The following is a 17,285-nucleotide window of genomic DNA, read 5'->3' as shown; positions in this document are numbered from 1 at the left end:
TATATTTAAGGTGATATCACTTTATCACAGATAATTGCGTTCTTTTCACTAAATGTTTTCTATTTTTAAATTAAAATTATTGGAACACCTATATTGGGAATTTTTTAAAATTTACTGCTGTTTTGGTATTTAATATTTTGCTTCCGTTTTCTCCTTATCATTTGTTTTCGTTTTTAAGTCCTCTTCTGCAATCTCAATACTCTATGGTATCTCTGGTTTCATAATTTTTTTGTGAAATAAAATATGGAATCATAGGGTTTTTTTCAGAGGACAGTCACAAAGAGATTCACTACTGTGAATCCAGCTCATTCAGATTCCTTTGGTGAACTTGTGAAGTTTTGGGTGAGATAAAGATGAGACACAGTGTTCCCTCAAATAATCCTAAATTAACTAAATTATCTAAGAATTCATGAAACAGATGTAAAATCAGAAATTCCTTATTTTAGATATGTTATGTGAAAGGTATCCCTTCAAAGGAATTTTTACTACAGAGATACAGCAAAGCTGCTTGGACCTGTAGGAAGTTAGATGCATCAGTGTCATTGCATGTGTAAGACCATGGGAAGGCAGTGTAATTTTTGCTGTTGTAAGGATGATTTTAGTTGAATTCTGTGAAAGAAACAGATGCTCATGGGAATTCCTTTGCATTTCTTTTGTGTGTAGAGATTGCATGCTCTTTAATGTAGATGGCAAGAGTAAATTTGTTGAGAGTGGGATGGCTACAGTAGTATAGCTTTGTTCTTAAAGGCACTAAATTTTCTTTATAAATTTTGTCATTAAATTTATTTTTCCATACTTCCTTAAGCAAGACTATTTTAAATAATAGTGATGATACTGGCCTAAGTTTTAATACAGTTTTTTCTAACCTTGTTGATAAACTTTTTCAAAAACTCTTTAAAAATGAAATAATAAAAATTAACTTTAAAACATAGTGTTTTCATTCTGATGGATGATTTTAAGAGGGCTGTTAGCATTTCACAGAGTTCAGAACAGGTGTAAAGTGGCTAAAGCATAGTAATTACAGTTTATCACTAAGAGAATGTTCTCTTCCAACAGAAGTACCAAAGAGATTATGAACTGTTATTATTGCTTAATTAACAGGATCAGAGATTTGTGAACCATATGTATTGTATATGTGATGGGGTCAAAATACAGTAATTCATTTTAAACCCTACACAGAAGTAATATTAATTGTAATATCAGAGAATGTACAGACAATTCAGAGTTTTCTTAGTACTTGAATGACAAGAGATTTTTATTTCATCGTGTTTTAAATCATGAATTTTCAGGTGGTCTGGAGTCACTGAAAAATCTTCAACAATTAATTGTGGACCATAATCAGTTAATCAGCACAAAAGGTCTTTGTGAGGCACCTACTCTCATTCACCTAGACTGCTCTTTCAATCATCTTGCACAAGTTGAAGGCATTGAGAATTGTGGCCTACTTCAAGTTCTGAAGTTGCAAGGCAATAATCTCCAGGAGGTAAAAGCTTTGAATTTAGTGGCTGTTGTGCATGCATCTTTTTTTGTGCATAGTCATATTTTTCAGCATTCTGAGCGTGTGCTTTTTGATTGGTGTGGGATGTTTCATGCTCTTAGGTAAGATTTTTTTTTTTTTTTGCCTTGTCACAGGGTGATTTTTCGAAGATACAAATGGCTAGCACTTAATTGTTTTCTTACTCCCAAGTCCTTGAAGAATTGAACTCTCAGTGATTATGGTTCCTCCTTCATTTATAGCATCTAGTTTTTTTTCTAGTTAGGATTCTGATTTTGTTTATAATGTAAGAAAAGATTATTATTACTTATCAGTCCTGTTATAATAGTAAGATAATTGTATCAGTCTGGTAATAATGATTTAATTGCCATTACATATAAGTAAATGCTCCTTACCATTACTTGTATATAATGACAACATTATTATAATGATTAAATTATCATGCTTATTTAAAGTATGTTGATTCTCCAAAACTTGAAATTTGTGCTGCAGCATTTAAAATAGCAAAGTTGATTGCTAAACGTATGCTTAATCATATTTACTAACAGTTATTCTCCTATAAATTCAAGAGATGAAAACCATTGTCAATAAGCATGAATAAAATAGTTAGGCTGTGACTCCTGGGCTCTTGAACTTTTTTTTTCTTCTTTAATTTTTTATATTGACTATTCAGTTGTGAAAAAAGACATTAAAAAGTATTTACCACCTGACATATGGAGATTATGTGTGACAACTGGTACATACATAATAAAGAAATGATACATATATTCAAAATGTCAATTTTTCTTGTATTTAGTAATGATTTATGAAAAGCATCTGGTAAACATTCCATTGTTGTTTCTCTAATTTATATTAGTCTTAAATAACCATCTCGTTTCTATTTAGCTTCCAAGACTGGAAAATCATGTTCTCTTAAGAGAATTATGTTTGGATGACAATAGCATTTCTTCTATGAGAATGCTTGCTTTGTATTGGTTGCCTCTATTGCAGATTCTTTTGCTGTCTCAAAATAGGTAAGAAACGTTCTTCCACTTACAGAACTGATCCAGAGAAATTTACTAACATAACACTTGTCTGAAAAGTATAATTCTCAGTATGGTTGAAATTTCACCATCTTTTTGGGATATTCTTTAAAAATAAAAATATGTGGTTGGCATGTAATTACATTGACTACCTCTACTAAGAAAATTTGAAACAGCATTAACTATGTACATTTTTTTCTCTTGGATATTATGTGAAAATAATTCTTGAGCATTGTGGCATTATTAAAACCATGGTGGGTTTCTTTCTTTCTTTAGCAATTGTTTCTAGAATATGTCTGTCAAACTTCATATTTCACAGCTAGCTTATTCAAAACAGACTTTGAAGGCTAAGTTAAGGGCAAATACTACAGTTAGAAAGGCCAAATAAGAATGTTTTTTATTTTACGTATATATTTTAATACCCTCCAAAACAAGTATATTTGCTTTAATTTTTCACTCTTATGGTTCTGTTTAAAAGGTATAAAATAAAGAAGAATCAAGACAAGCAGCGTAAAACTGGATCATGCCCTTAAGTTCTCTGTGATAAGTTTTCTGTTTGTTTTCTAAGATAATCTGTTCATCTTTAGAAGTAGAATAACCAGATATCCTGGATTCAAAATCTTATTTTCCCCACCCCTACTTCTTGTCTATTTAAATTCTGCTAAAAAAACATGAAACATTTATTACAGTTTGTAATATGTTAATAGGAAAATTAATTTTAATTAATATCAATATTTTTCTCTTCTGTGATAATTTTGTTCCGAATAAGACTGATCTCAGCTTAACAAAGAGATTACTACGTACCATGTATAGAAATATATTCTCAACTATTTACTTCACACTCCTGTTAGTGAATAGATGTTTTTAAAGGGTGATTCATCTGCCATTTTTAGCTGCTTGCTTTGAGGCTAATCATAGCCTAAAAGTGTCTGTTCATCTTCATTGACTAGTAAAAAAATCAAAATGACCACCCCATGTGTAGGTGTCAACAGCTGAACAGAAGAATCCCATCCTATGTGAAATTTAGTTCAGCACAGCCAATTGTGTCTGGGAGCCTGTGGGAAAAAGGATGTGTAAGACTGAGTTCTGTTATTATAAGCAATGTCCTTCATGGAAATTGAATATTATTTAAGTATACACAACCTATATTTTTATATAAATTTTCAGATTTTTTTCATAACATCTCTAGTGAAGTACTAGTCATGGAGACTCTTGGATGTAAATAAAATATCTACAGGATCTAATCTTCAAGTTCCTGATCAGGCTTCTAGGGTTTGGGATTTTTTGTTCCCTTATTAATTCTTCTAGAGTTTGGAGAAAGTGCTTCTCCTGCCTGTGATTGAGCAAGAGCATTATATGTTAAGCATTAGGTTTTGAGTCACACGGCTTGATTTAATTCTTGTTTTTAGCTATCTTTTTTCCTTGTCTCATTTAGTTTCTTTGTGGAAAATGTGGCTCTATATTGTAGTTTCCTCTTCTTCCTCCAGTGTAGCTATGTGTAATAAAGTGTTTGCAAACTCCTTGTAGTTCTCACATGCTTGCTAGGGACTTGCAAGTACAGTCTCAGGGATAGCTCAAATGCAGCCTCTGGATTTAGGTTGTGCTGGACTGGCATGTAGATGTACCTTAGGTGACTTGCCTATCCCATCATCTTAGGGTTTTTAAAGTCCATTGCAGTACTTGCTCTGGTTTTCCAGCAGCCAAGCAGAGATGCAGTGTTTGGTCTGCTGAGTTCCTTTTGCAGGACTGTGAGAAAGGACACATTTTTGCATCAACAGACTGGATGTTCTGAAAATAAGTAGACATCTTGCCCCCAAACAATTCCCCTTCTTTCCATGACGTATCTATAGCTAATGGGAAATCTTTGTGACAAACAGGACAAGATAGCCTTAAATCCATATTAAAAGCCTCAAAATTCTTGGCATTTCAGTAGCCTGCTCTGTTACACTCATTTTATGTACACTTATAAGCAGCTCCATATGTGTGTGCTATAGCATAAGTAACTCGATGTTCTATAGAAACAGCGAATGTAATGGAGTAAGCTGTTGAAAGAAAAGCTGTTTCTTTACTTTTATCCTACAGCCAGTGCAATTTTGTGAATTTTTTCCAAGTGTGCACTGAGTGCCATTTCCTCTTTACTGATTGCAGGAAGCCAATATAATGATAATGCTATGAATCTGTATTCTTTCTGAAAGTGAAGTCCTGTGAAAAGAAAATTCTTACACTAATTTACAGGACATTTTTATTCCTGAGATGCTTTGTCTGCATCATAAATAAGAAATTGTCAAAGGCAAAACTCCAAAAATTATTTGATTTAAATTGTTTTAAACCTATAGTCTTAACAAGAAACTAAAGCAGGTAGTGACTAATTCCTTCAAATAGAAAAAAGACAGCTATTTCAACACTGCTGTTTTTATTGAGTGTTTTATTGTGGCTTTTATATACAAACCATATTCTTGATCAATGTGCAGTTGACCAAAGGAAATGGTGAATCTCCTCTTGACTTGGTTTCTGCACAACTGGGACTGTGAAGATCCATGCTCTGTTTTATAGCAGCTGAGGACACAACTGTCAAGTTAGTTTAAAAGAGGGACATATTCTTTTTTCTTCTGTTGTGGATAAAGATTTAGGTATAGGAAAAAACAGCCTTGTCCTTGTGTAAAATTAATAAATTTTTAATATGTTTTCAGAATGCATGTGGCATTTTTATTTACATGAAATCCCATTTAATTATGCAACCTACTAGTTAATGTCTTTTTAATTTAAAAATTTTACAGTGAGACACTAAACATGCTGTTCTGGTACCTTTTTTTTCAACTTCCAAATAGACAAAATCCCTCCTAACATTTCTATTTTAATGTGATATTAATATGAAAAATTCCTTTTTTTTTTTTGCTATCATTTGCTTTTGACTAAGATAACCTAAGTGAGATAGATAAAAATTTAATATTTACAAAAATGTAATTTGCAAAAGTTCCTTTTTATTTTGGGAAAATGGTTTGGCCCAAATCAAATTTGTTGTGAACATGTTGCTCCCATGTTTTTGCAGCTAGATTCATATAATTCCTAAAAAGCTTATATTAGAAATGCTAAAAAGTTGGTTAAGTTCTTTCTTAGCATGCATTGTTCTCTCAATTTAAATATATAGGGTATCTGTATTTTTAACTGAATTTCTCAGACATGAGAATTGATCTCCTTGCAAGCCATGATATTTTGAAAATTTGACCACTTTTCCAGAATTATCATAACAAATCTAAATGTCATTGGATGTTGAAATAAGTCATTCATGAAAAAAGCTATACCGATATACAGTATTTTTCTCCATCCTCTCCTTACTACTCTAGATTTTTTAAAATAATTTTCAGTAATTCTTTACTGGTGATAAGTTTATGTCTAAGTATGTGGTATCATGGATAATGTAGTTGAAGTACTGTCTAGAAGCGTATTCAAGAAGCTAAGTGGTTACCTGACAGATTTCCTATATTCTGTATATTTGCTGCTTATAAATACGGGGATTATTGTAAACTGAACTGTCTTTAATTTAAGGAATGAAGAAGCAATCTGATCTTTACCTAAAGATCTAGATTACAATATATTTATTTTAGTTATTTTGCCCTGCTTCCTGCTTACCGCTTATTAACATCAATGCTAATTTTTCTGGGGAAAAGCAGTTGCACAGTAGGATTTAGACCATCTTGAGCAGTAACTGCTATTCATGTTCAGAAACACAATATTTATTTTCTGTGATGTATACTTGCAACTATTCTTAAACCTTGTTTTCTGATATAGCCACAAAGGCTACATAAACTCTATCTCTGACTGTTCTGCTAGCGCCTTAAATGGGAACAGAAAAAGGAAGCTATAGCTTGCTTTTTTGTGGATATCTTTTACTTTTGTGTCTTCTTTGTAATTTATATCTCTCTTATGCCCAGGGCTAATGTGACAAGGTCAAGTAGTATTAAGTTTTCAGTAATGTCCTTTGTCTTTCTGGTTTGAATTTTCTTAGGAAAAAAATTAACAAAGAATGTCGGTAAAGGAAAAGCTATAGAATGACGGAGAAATGTTTTAACTCTCATAATGCCAACGGCAGGCAAGGACAGTCCAGTAGACAATTTCTAATCCACCACAGCATATGCTGATAAAGATCCAGAGAACTTGTTATAAATAAAAACCCTGCATAATCTTTTGCCCCTCATGCATTTGTTTTCTGAATATATGAATCTATAGTCATGAATTTTTGGTTTTTGCAGCCATACTATTAGCCAGTAATATCTATGATGATATTTGCTACAAATATTAAAAATACTTATGTATTAATGACCGATGATGAGAAACTAAAACGCTGAAATTTGTATTACTAGTATATACAGATCTACATGTAAGGCTTAATCATTTATAGAGTCAATACTTGTTCATAGTTGTTTGATTGCATGGAAAGCTTCCACAGCACAAAGGAAATAGAACTAAGTAGGGTTACAACCAGGAAACTTTACAATGTAGTTTGAAAAAGAAATGGAAGTATAGTGGCCCGTACTCAGTTGTCTTTGCATTTGTTTCTCTGCATTTACTCTTAAAATGTTATGTTGTCGTATAGAAATACTTCTCAACTGAATGTGGAAACTATTTTTTTTTCTGTTTTTAATTTGGTTATATTTTCAATGAGATTAAATAATCTATAAGCAACATTTAGTTGCTTATAGAATAATTAGTGCACCAGAGTGAAATTCAGCTCTGCCTTTTCAGCTGTAAAGCCTGTGTTGGAAGCACAACGTAGTAGTACCTTTCAGCAGCAAAGACGCATTTTTGTCCCTCAATTTCATTTTTGTGTAGGGTCATATTTCAGACAAAAAGAATTCTCATTTATACCTTTCAAAGGCACTACACCCTCAGAAAATACTACTTTCAGTGAAAATTAGCAGTCAAAAACCGACCACGTACAGTGCCATTTCTGTTACCATGCTAGGGCCTTGCTGTTAAAGGGATGAAACATGTTACCTAAACATGTATTTCTCTAAAAAATGTACACTTGGTGTACCATGTGCTTAAACACTCTAGTTGTAGTTGATAATTGGGATTCTTCGCATCTTGATTTTTACCTTTTCCTGCCTCTTCCATATTCAACATGAACTAAGGTAAACTTTAATCTGAAAGGTGATATTTGTCAATAGCCTGGCAGCTGAACAAACCATTCCACATTCATTCTTGCATCAATGAAAGTTTGTAAGCAAAGAAATAACACTGAGCCTTAATCCTTTAGTAGTAGCAATAGCAGTTTCTTTACATTTGCTCAATACTGCAAGCAAGAATTTTGTCCAGTCTGTAGCCTGCAGTACTGCTTCGCTGCATTATTGCTCAAGAAAAGCTCTGATAATGCAAGAAGAACAATTCCATAACCAATTCCATCAATGTGTCAGTAATCAGCACCTATTTGACACAATCTGACAGAAGTATTAAGACAGAGGAAGCCCTAAAAATATATACAGGATAGTGCAGCCTTGACCTGTTGAAATGGAAATCCCGTGACAATGGTTATGCTAGTTTTAGGATCTAGGAAGTAATGTGCTGATTGGAGGAGAGAAACAACCTGATAAGAAGTTTGAGCAATGAGGAAAGAGGAAAGAAGCCAAGTAAATTTTATTTTTTCTCCAGAATCAGGACCTTCTATTAGTACCATTCATTAGTAGTAGTTATGGTGCCTAAAGAAAAGCCAGCTGAGTTGTGTAAATTTTATAAGATTTCATATATTCAGCACTAAATCCAGGGAAGAGAATGAAATATTTATCAGTTAAAAAAAAACATTTGTGAGAAAGTATTAAAAACTGAGGTGCTGAGAAAACTAAGAAATATTTTCAGGTTAAAATTTCAGTAGTTAGTCCTAGCACCTTGGATAGATAAATGGGCATTCTCTTCCATAAAGAAGTAAATTGTTGTACCTGCAAAAGTTTCTGGTGCCTTTCGGTGTATGAACTCCTGTTTAAATTTAATTTTTAAAATATCTTATCTGTTTTGTTCTTAGATTAACTGACCTTGTGCCTTTAAATTCATTTGTATTTTTGGAAAAGCTAGATATCAAAAATAACTGCTTGTCAGGTGAGTTGTCTTAAAAAAAAAGAAACCCATTCAAATATGAAGTTCTTAGTTGAATTATAAACTGATTTGAATGTGACTGTTCCCATGTATTTATAAGACACATTTATGTAGAAAATATACAAATATTTTCTAAACATGAATAGATATAGATAATAATTAAAATTATACTGTATAGATAGCAGTCTTGCTTTTAGGACTGCATGATGCTGGTACATTTTATTTTCATGTAAGAATTTACGGGAAATAAGATGGTTCTTCATTTGGACATATTTCAGTTTCTTTCTGCTATGCTACAGATCTTAAAGATGTCCATACATGGCTTAGTGGCTGCCATAAACTAAAGGAGTTGTCATTGAGTGGGAATCCTCTTCTCCAAGAAAAGAACTGGAGGTAAGAAAAATACTTTAATTTGCTAAATCAAAAAATCAAAATCAGACACAGATTGTTGAATCTTAGTTAAATAGTAGAAGCATTCCCACATACAGTCTGAAGAGTCTTGCTGCTGTGACAGGTTCACATTGTACTTAGCTAGTAAAGGGGTAGTGTCTGTTAGAAGAAAAAGGATGAATGTTTGATTTTTCCTTAGTAGTTGTAATTACTTAGTTTGATTATTTAGTAGTAATTTAAAATTAGCCTTTTTTATGCTTCTTCAAATTCCTTATCTCTGCATCAAAAATGTAAAGCCCTTATAATTATGAAAGAGATGTAAGAGTAATGCTGTCATTTGCCCTTCATTATTGCCTGGAATAATGATCTGAAAAGTTAAAGAGCTACTCTTAGAGATTATGATATGTCTCTATATAAAAAATGAGTAGGGTAGAAAAGAAACGTGTCATACAAAATTATATGCAGTTAACATGATTCCTGAAATGAGTAGTTACATAGTTTTGTAAACCATCAGAGTAAAATTGCAAATGAATAGGGGTTTTTTGTATAATTTTTTGCATGTTAGACGTAGTAATTGTGGTGTGGCCTCACTGATGCCAAGTACAGGGGTATGATCACTGCCCTAGTCCTGCTGGCCACACTAAAACCTGAAAAACAAAAACAACCCTTACATTTATACCTTCCATTTGAAGATTTTTGTACAAATTTATGATCACTAATCAAAAGAAAAAGCTCAACCATTTCAAACTTTTATTTAGAAGTGTTTGAGTAGTTTAAAAGGTATCTGTGCAAGTACATTCTAGATTGGTTTGATTTTTTTTTAATGAACAGACTTATTTGTACCCTATGGTCCCTGCAGGTAATTTCATTCATAAAATTCTGTGACTGTGACAGTGTTTTAAATTTCCATTTCTATTGTTTGAATTCCTACTCTTATACAAAACTAAGTGTTATTTCACTTGTAACCTAGAGGGAAAAGCTCTCTGAATTTCAATTTAGCTATGAGAACTGACACTTTAGGTTGCTTAAACCAATAGAGCTTTTATGATTAGACAAGAGATTAATTTGTCTAAAGGATTTAAAGTATGGGATACTATGAAATATGGATTTGCTGAATACAGCATTGACTGTAACTTCAGACAATATGTCCCAGTGAACTTTGCATAACCCCTTGATACCAACAAAGGAATTAGTTGTAAAATTTCCCAATCGGTTTCGTACTTTCATGTCCAGCCAGCGATAACACCAACAAAAGTGAAGTAGTAAGAAATCTCTTTCTAAAAATTAAACCCTGAGATCAGTCTGAGCACTCCTAGGGGAATAGGTTTCAATGCTGTAATGATTAATAGAGCCTCTTAAGTGACAGAATATTCACCAGGAAGTTTTCACTAAATGAAATATTGACTCAGCCCTTCACCAGGAGAAACCCAGCTGGAAAAATGAGTGTTGGGATCCCACAGCTCTAAGAGACAAAACTTCCATCACTGATGAACTTTGATATGTCACTGTTTTGGTGTATTGTTATTCAACATCAGCTTTGGTAATTTCTCTCTACTTGTTCAGGAACTGTTGATCTAAACCCATAATTTTATTCCAGACATAGTTGAGATGGTCTTCATTAATGGGCAGTAGAGAAGGAAAGTTTTCTATCTGCAAAAACTGATGTTCTAATCTGTTATTTGGAATACTATAACTTTCTCTGTTTTTAAACTTAGACTTTCTCAGATTTTAAACTTAGTGTATGTTGTCTGAGCTTGGTAGTAATCCTTTACTTTCACAGGGAATAGTCAGGGATTCCAAAATTTTGAAAACAATACGATCTTTTTCAGTAATAGAGGGATTTAGAACCTACAATTAGTATTCTTTCAAGAGTCCATGTTACTTAAAAACTGAGTTAAAGGAAATATTGAGAATTGATATAATTTTGCAATCTTCAGACTTTCAACAACTTTGGTCTGGTACAAGAAATATGTGAAACAAGGTTGCAGTACTGGCTTACATGTCTTGCTAACATAAATGAAACCTCACTAATGATGCATCTTTAATTTTTTTTTAAGTTTCTCATACATATTTTTGTTTCATCAGTGGCCACAGCTGTCATTTTTATAGCAAGAAAATTTCATCTTTGCTCTCATTCCTTTCCCTGACCCAAATTCACTGTTTTCTTTTTCCTGTCAGGCGTTCTGAATAGCATGTCAGTATACGTGGGTATATGTGAATGATAAAGGGAGTAGAATTAATAAGATTTAGTATTTTGTGCAGTTTTAAAATTTAAGTTCTGTGATGTGTCAACAAAATCAGACTGTATCTTAATCCTATGACTTAGTTTGCTGTGTTGCCAACTAATCAAATGAATTACTGGTGCCTATGCATATGTCAAATTTTCCCATTGAGGTTTGTGTAGGTAAAATTCTAGCTCTAGTGATTTGAAACTGGTACCATTGACTTTCTTAGTGTCAGTATTTCAGCAGTGTTCATTATGCCAATGAAGTGTTAAGAAGTCTTGCTATGTTCGGTGTTTTAATTTTTATATTATTCTTTAGTTTAAGTATAAATTCTTAGTTAATGTGTTAACATATGAAATAAGGACAAATACATGCAAACATTTAGAGGACTATCTTTATGTTCTGAATTTGTTATATGATTTTTATCAACAAAATGGGTGTTTTAGCATAAGGATTTTTTTCAAAAATCTAATTAATATTTTTTTCCTAAGGTCTTCCATGTTGGATGTCCTTCCTAGTTTACAGTTGCTTGATGGTGAAATCTTAACCCATCCTACTTTACCCACAACTGAAAAAGTCAAAGCATCAGAATTGGGAACTTTTCTGGAACTTTGTCAAGTTCAAATTGAAGAAAATATTCAACTGAAAAAAAAAGCTGCTGAGTTGGAGTACGTATTTATGTGAATATAAATTGCATTCAGAAATATTTCTTCATGTATTCTTACTGAAGTTCTTGTTGGCACAATAATTTTACTTAGGGTTTCTTGCCTGGAAATGTATTAGCATAAGAAAGAGATTTGAATCATTGACTTTAGAGCAAAGTTTATTTTAGACAGTTATTAAATTTTGAGGGCCTTGAGTTTTGTTTCTTTAAGTTGGAGAAAAGAGGTGGATCAAAATCTGCAGTTCAAAGTAGTTGAATGAATTCATGCACACAACATAGTGCTATACAGGAATTGTAGCTTAAATTCTGAAAGCTGAATAATCATATTAACATGATTTCCAGCTTTAACTTAATCAAATCTAATTTGGCTTTTGGTACAATATGCTCTATTTTTATTTCTGCATTTTTTCCATGTGTGTGTTATTCACGTGGAATAAATAATTGCAAATAAATAATTGCAAAAGATTTGACTTCTTTTCTCTTAAGGTAGTGAATTAGATGGATCTGTTTAGAAGTGTTTAATTTTGCCCTACTTGCTACCTTTATCACTGTTACATTGGTTAGTTGTCCAGTAACTTCAGTTTAGACCATCCAGGTAGTGATGTATCACTTACCCATGCTATGTTTTAATTTTTTGTGATATCTAAATATCTCAAACTTCTCATTTCTGCTCTTGTAATATTGCATTTTTTTTTCTTTCAAAGTTCCTTTTCATTTCCTAGAAGGTTCACAAAATCCTTATAGTCCTTGAACATCCAACTTATGTTTTAATATTTGGAAAAGTAGTTTTCTTGATTCTTCCAGGTACTGAACATTAGCCCAGAGCAGGTGAAGCACGTGCTGTTTTACATTGTTTTAGTTTAAACTTTGCCTTGCATACTTTGATGGTTCAGGAGAAGTATGCACTTTTTTTTTCAGAATCTGGCTATTTTTTGTTTGCATGTAAGCCTGTACATCCATGGTATTACTAGCTAGCAGTTTATTACATCATTGTATTATTGCAGCTTTAACTAAGCTGCAGTAAAATCTTCATAGCTCAGAATCATATTTACTTGAAAAGAGATTTGTATAAGAATTAGATTTCAATTAGTTGGGAGAAATTATATAGTGCATTTTTCTATGACAGATGTAATGTGTAAGTGGCTCCTAAAACTGAGGTGTTTCACCATTAAACCATCAAGATATGTCTTCTCCACTTCTGTGATTTTTGGCTTCTGGTTTGCAAGTGGGAAATTGATATTTCCAAATCTATTTACCATCCTGAAATGGTGTTCTCTCCTTCCTTTTTCATAAAAGAAAATAAAGGTCTCCTTTTCTATGATTGAGAACTTTTTTCCATGTCTGATATTTAGACATTTCATCATTATCCTTTGGCAGAAAAAAAAGCCAGTTTATAATTAGGATATGACTTGGGAGCAAAGTGTAGTAAAATCTATGGAGCTAACTTTAACTTTCATATACATTTCTGCAGGATGGTACAAAATGAGAGGGAAAGATGATATTCCTAAATTTTATTTTTTTTAATTTTACATGAATGAACATAAGAAGAATAAGAAACATGTTGGGTTGTCAGGTTAAGAACATCCATTAATTATGAATAATTATGAGTATGTGGCTCCCACTCCTTTCTGGAAGCTGACTTGTACTTCTAACGTCTTTTATCAAAGGCTGGGAGCAGGAGATGGAGTGCACACTTACTACACTTGCATACCAAAAGCCTTCAAAGGCGATTGTTAAGGGAAGGGCTACCAGTCAGACACAGGCAAGATGGGAGGACAGGTCACCAGGAACCTTGTCAATTCAGCAAGGGCAAGTGCACAGTTCTTTTCCTAGGAAGGAGATAAAGAAAGGAGGCTTTCTGCCCACTCCCAGGCTGCTTGCTGGGTGGAAGAGAGAAGGCTTTGACTCAGTCACAAGCACTGTTCAGCAAAACATTAGTGTTTTATAAATACAGGTTTGGTCACAAATCTAAACAACAGCATTATATGGACAACTGTAACAGGAATGAATTCATTCCAGCCAGAGACAGTACAATTGGGCATAAGGAAAAGACTTTTCAGGGTGGGACAGTGATGAATTGCAATAGGCTGCCCAGAGTGGTTGTGCAGTCTTGTTCTTGGAGATTTCCAAGCCCTGACTGGATGAAAACCTGAGCAGCCTGGTCTGCTTTGAGAGCTAATTCTGCTTTGAAGTAGAAGGTTGAACCAGAGACCTAAATCTGAGGTTCCTTCAATTGAGAATTTTTTTATTATTCTATGTAAATTTTCAAAGAGAAGTTTTTGAAAGAGCCTGCAGATGTTTGAGAAGAACAGTAGTGGAAAGAGGTGATTATGTAAACATCTCTTCTTTCCTGAATGTATGGTTTGGGTGGAGGGAGGGTGGGGAGTGCAGAGGAGGGAGGGTTGTGGATTTTTTAAGCTTTTGAGAATTCATTTGTGATCTTGTGAATCCCTAAATGTGACATGATTGAAGCATCTTGTATCCAATTTGGTCTTAAAATTAATTTCTTGTGTGTTAAAGCCATCTATCTTTTATTTTGACTGAAGTAAAATTTATGGATAACTTGAAAACCATTGCAAACTGCAGTTCATAAAAGGAACTCTAAACAACTTGTTTGTATATAAGCCTTAGCAGCATAGCTATTATATGTACATATTGCAATACTTTGACTGAATTAATGTGACATTACTAAACAACAGGCCAGCAATAGAGCAAACTTCTGTCTGTTTCACATCTTGCTAAGTTATGAGCCCCTGTAGGTGCGACCTCAAGTATGTAAGCTGCCAGAAGTAATCACTGCTTGCTTCCCTAATCTGTTTCATACACCAATGCTGCCCAGTTAAATTCTCTGTGCTGTTTCTTCCCAAAACTTCTCTGTTGTTTCCATGCTTAAGAATAAAACTGACTTTAAAATTTATTTTCTCTATTACACGAAATGTTTTCTGTCACGTAACCTTTAGACGACTTGTAATAAGTAACTGTGTACAAAAATATGATACTTCTGCTGCAGCAATTTGTTTTCAGCCATCAGATGTGCAGTTGGCTGGCTAGTGGAACTTGAACTTTATAAATACTGTATGTATTTTACAGTGAAAATGACAAGAATTTCATAAATGGTGATGGAAAGAGAGAATGTGTCAACAGTGACCTGTTTCATGTTTGAAAGGGACTTTGGTAAACTGCAGTTGAACATCAATAATGATGCTTGTAGAAGTTTCCCTGAAGACAATTTTACCCCACACTATTGCAAACAAAAGCTCACATTAATTGAGGTACACTATTTGAATATTCCATGTATTATAATTCTGAAAGTCACGGTAGGGGAAAACATGATATTAAGCAAGGTTTTAACTAGCACACAGTAACATACAAAGGGGTAGAATATCAATTATGATTTAAGTACAAGAACCAGGAGAAAACTGCCATTCCTGATCAGAACTGGTTTCTTTTTCCCAAGCCTGTCCTTTTTGCCTCTGAGAGATTTGTTCTGCTGACTTTTCCAGATTTACTGTCTCATTCTGACAAAGTTATGCTGTTTGAATAACCAGGCAGCCGTTGCAGGTGTGATTGCAGTAGAAAATTCTATACCAAATATGTTGGCTCTACAAGCAAGCCTCTGCCGCCACTTTAAATTTCATACGTAGCAACATTTTGGCTGATTTAAACTCCGCTGGAAGGCCTTTAGCATAAATAATTTGTCCATTTCTGTACCTGTTAAGTCAGCCTGTGCATGTGTCCATGGATCCTTAAGCATCCTAGCAACCAGTGGGATTTATTCCTCCCCTCTACTCCTCCGTTGCCAAACACTGCATGGGAATTGAGCAGGTTTTGGTCTAAATTAACCAGGATAGTGATGGATAGTCTTTGTGAACTGGTGTGAGGATAGAAGTTGTAACAGTCCTTAATAAATGCCTGATTTAATCCAAATAGACTAAAATCTGATTCTAATGCTTTTATCTTTCCTCAAAGTCCTGCAAAATGCTAGCACAAATTGAGAGGTATCTGGTATTAAAAAAAAAAAAAAAAAAAAAAAAAAAAAAAAAAAAAAAAAAAAAGAGGTACAAGTACAAGTAGTTTTTTACTCTTCATATTTTTTTTTGTGAAAATAATATCTTGGACTTTAGTGTTAGGGCCACTAATGTGCCCAGCATGTTTGTACAGTACTGCAAGATTCTACCCTTGCTCTTCTGGCTCATTGCCCCTTTTTCCCACTGCAAAAGCAGTGGTTATGCTTAAATTTGCATATGGCATAAATCACTTTCACTTGTTATGATCAAAATAAAGCCTAGCAGCGACTGAACATGAAGGAATGTGCTGATCAAAGCTGAAAGCCATAAAAATTTTGCTGTTGCAAGGCTACCATATTTATCTGTATTTCATTGCGCACCAAGCAGCCAGACACTATGGATACTGATGCTTCCATAGGATAATTCCATTTCTTGTTTTGTCTGGATGCCAATTTATGCTTAAAACCTTGGTCAGATCTTAACCAAGAAGCAATTCCAGGTTAAGTGTGACCAATAACTGTGGAAAAGGTCTGAAAGGCAAACCATGAATTTACATTAATTTAAAAGGAAATATTGTGGTATCAAAAGTCTTAATGTTGTCATATTTCTTACTTTGTCTTCTCCCTTCCTTTGTATGTTCTTTTTTTTACCATTAAAGGTGTAAACCATTCCTGCATATTTTCCATTACAGCAGCTTCCTTTCTGTGGTCTGAATAAGCAATCTTCAGGAGCACCTCTCTAGTATCAAGAGTGCAGTGCAGTTGAGACACTGGGAAAGTTGCAGTGTGTTGATAGGATGTTGATATATCCCTGTTGGCTGAAGTAAAGAATTATATATATATTTAAGTAAAGAATTTAATTAATGCTGTAACTATTTTCTTTTAAAATAATTGTTATTCTTACTATGTAGCATGTTAGATCCTTAAACAAATTTATAGATAAGTTCAAATATTTTTAGGACTTGTATGTGTGGAATTAACAGGAGTAGGAGTAATATTTTGTAGTGGACAATCAAATGTACCCAGTGAGTTGTGTGCTTAAGCTGTTTGGATCAATTTACCCATTCAGATTTTGTCCAGTAGCACTGAAGTTGCACGAGCAGTGGAAGAGTTGGAATCCTTTTTACTCTTATAGGGTCTGATTGATTATGTTCTTAAAAATCTAAAATGTTAGTTGAACTTCACTGAGGGTATGATTATAATGGTAAAGAGTCCCCAGAACTTTATAAAAATTTCACCTTTCCAGAATGATGAACAGGAAGGACATTTCTGTTATTCTAACTATAATTTTATTACCTAATTTTTCCAGACTAACAAGAAAATTGATCTTATTTCTATTTTTTCTCTTGGATTGCTGACCTAGAATTGACTTTGCACTCCTCTGAAATTAACACCA

At 33.4% G+C, this 17,285-nt stretch overlaps 1 protein-coding gene across 1 annotated transcript in view; it reads left to right on the top strand.

Moving 5' to 3' along the window:
• Positions 1 to 17,285, top strand: part of LRRIQ1 (leucine rich repeats and IQ motif containing 1) — a 102,678-nt gene that overhangs the window by 13,569 nt on the left and 71,824 nt on the right. The window contains exons 11-15 of the mRNA XM_059846840.1: positions 1,290 to 1,483; positions 2,381 to 2,508; positions 8,534 to 8,607; positions 8,904 to 8,997; positions 11,711 to 11,887. Coding sequence (XP_059702823.1) covers positions 1,290 to 1,483; positions 2,381 to 2,508; positions 8,534 to 8,607; positions 8,904 to 8,997; positions 11,711 to 11,887 — 667 coding nt within the window. The remainder of the gene's footprint in view (positions 1 to 1,289; positions 1,484 to 2,380; positions 2,509 to 8,533; positions 8,608 to 8,903; positions 8,998 to 11,710; positions 11,888 to 17,285) is intronic.

The sequence above is a fragment of the Haemorhous mexicanus genome, chromosome 5, assembly GCF_027477595.1.
Source record: "Haemorhous mexicanus isolate bHaeMex1 chromosome 5, bHaeMex1.pri, whole genome shotgun sequence".
NCBI classification, from domain to species: Eukaryota; Metazoa; Chordata; class Aves; order Passeriformes; family Fringillidae; genus Haemorhous; species Haemorhous mexicanus.
The sequence above is the reverse complement of the archived record's forward strand: the minus strand, read 5'-3'. Positions and strand labels throughout refer to the sequence as shown.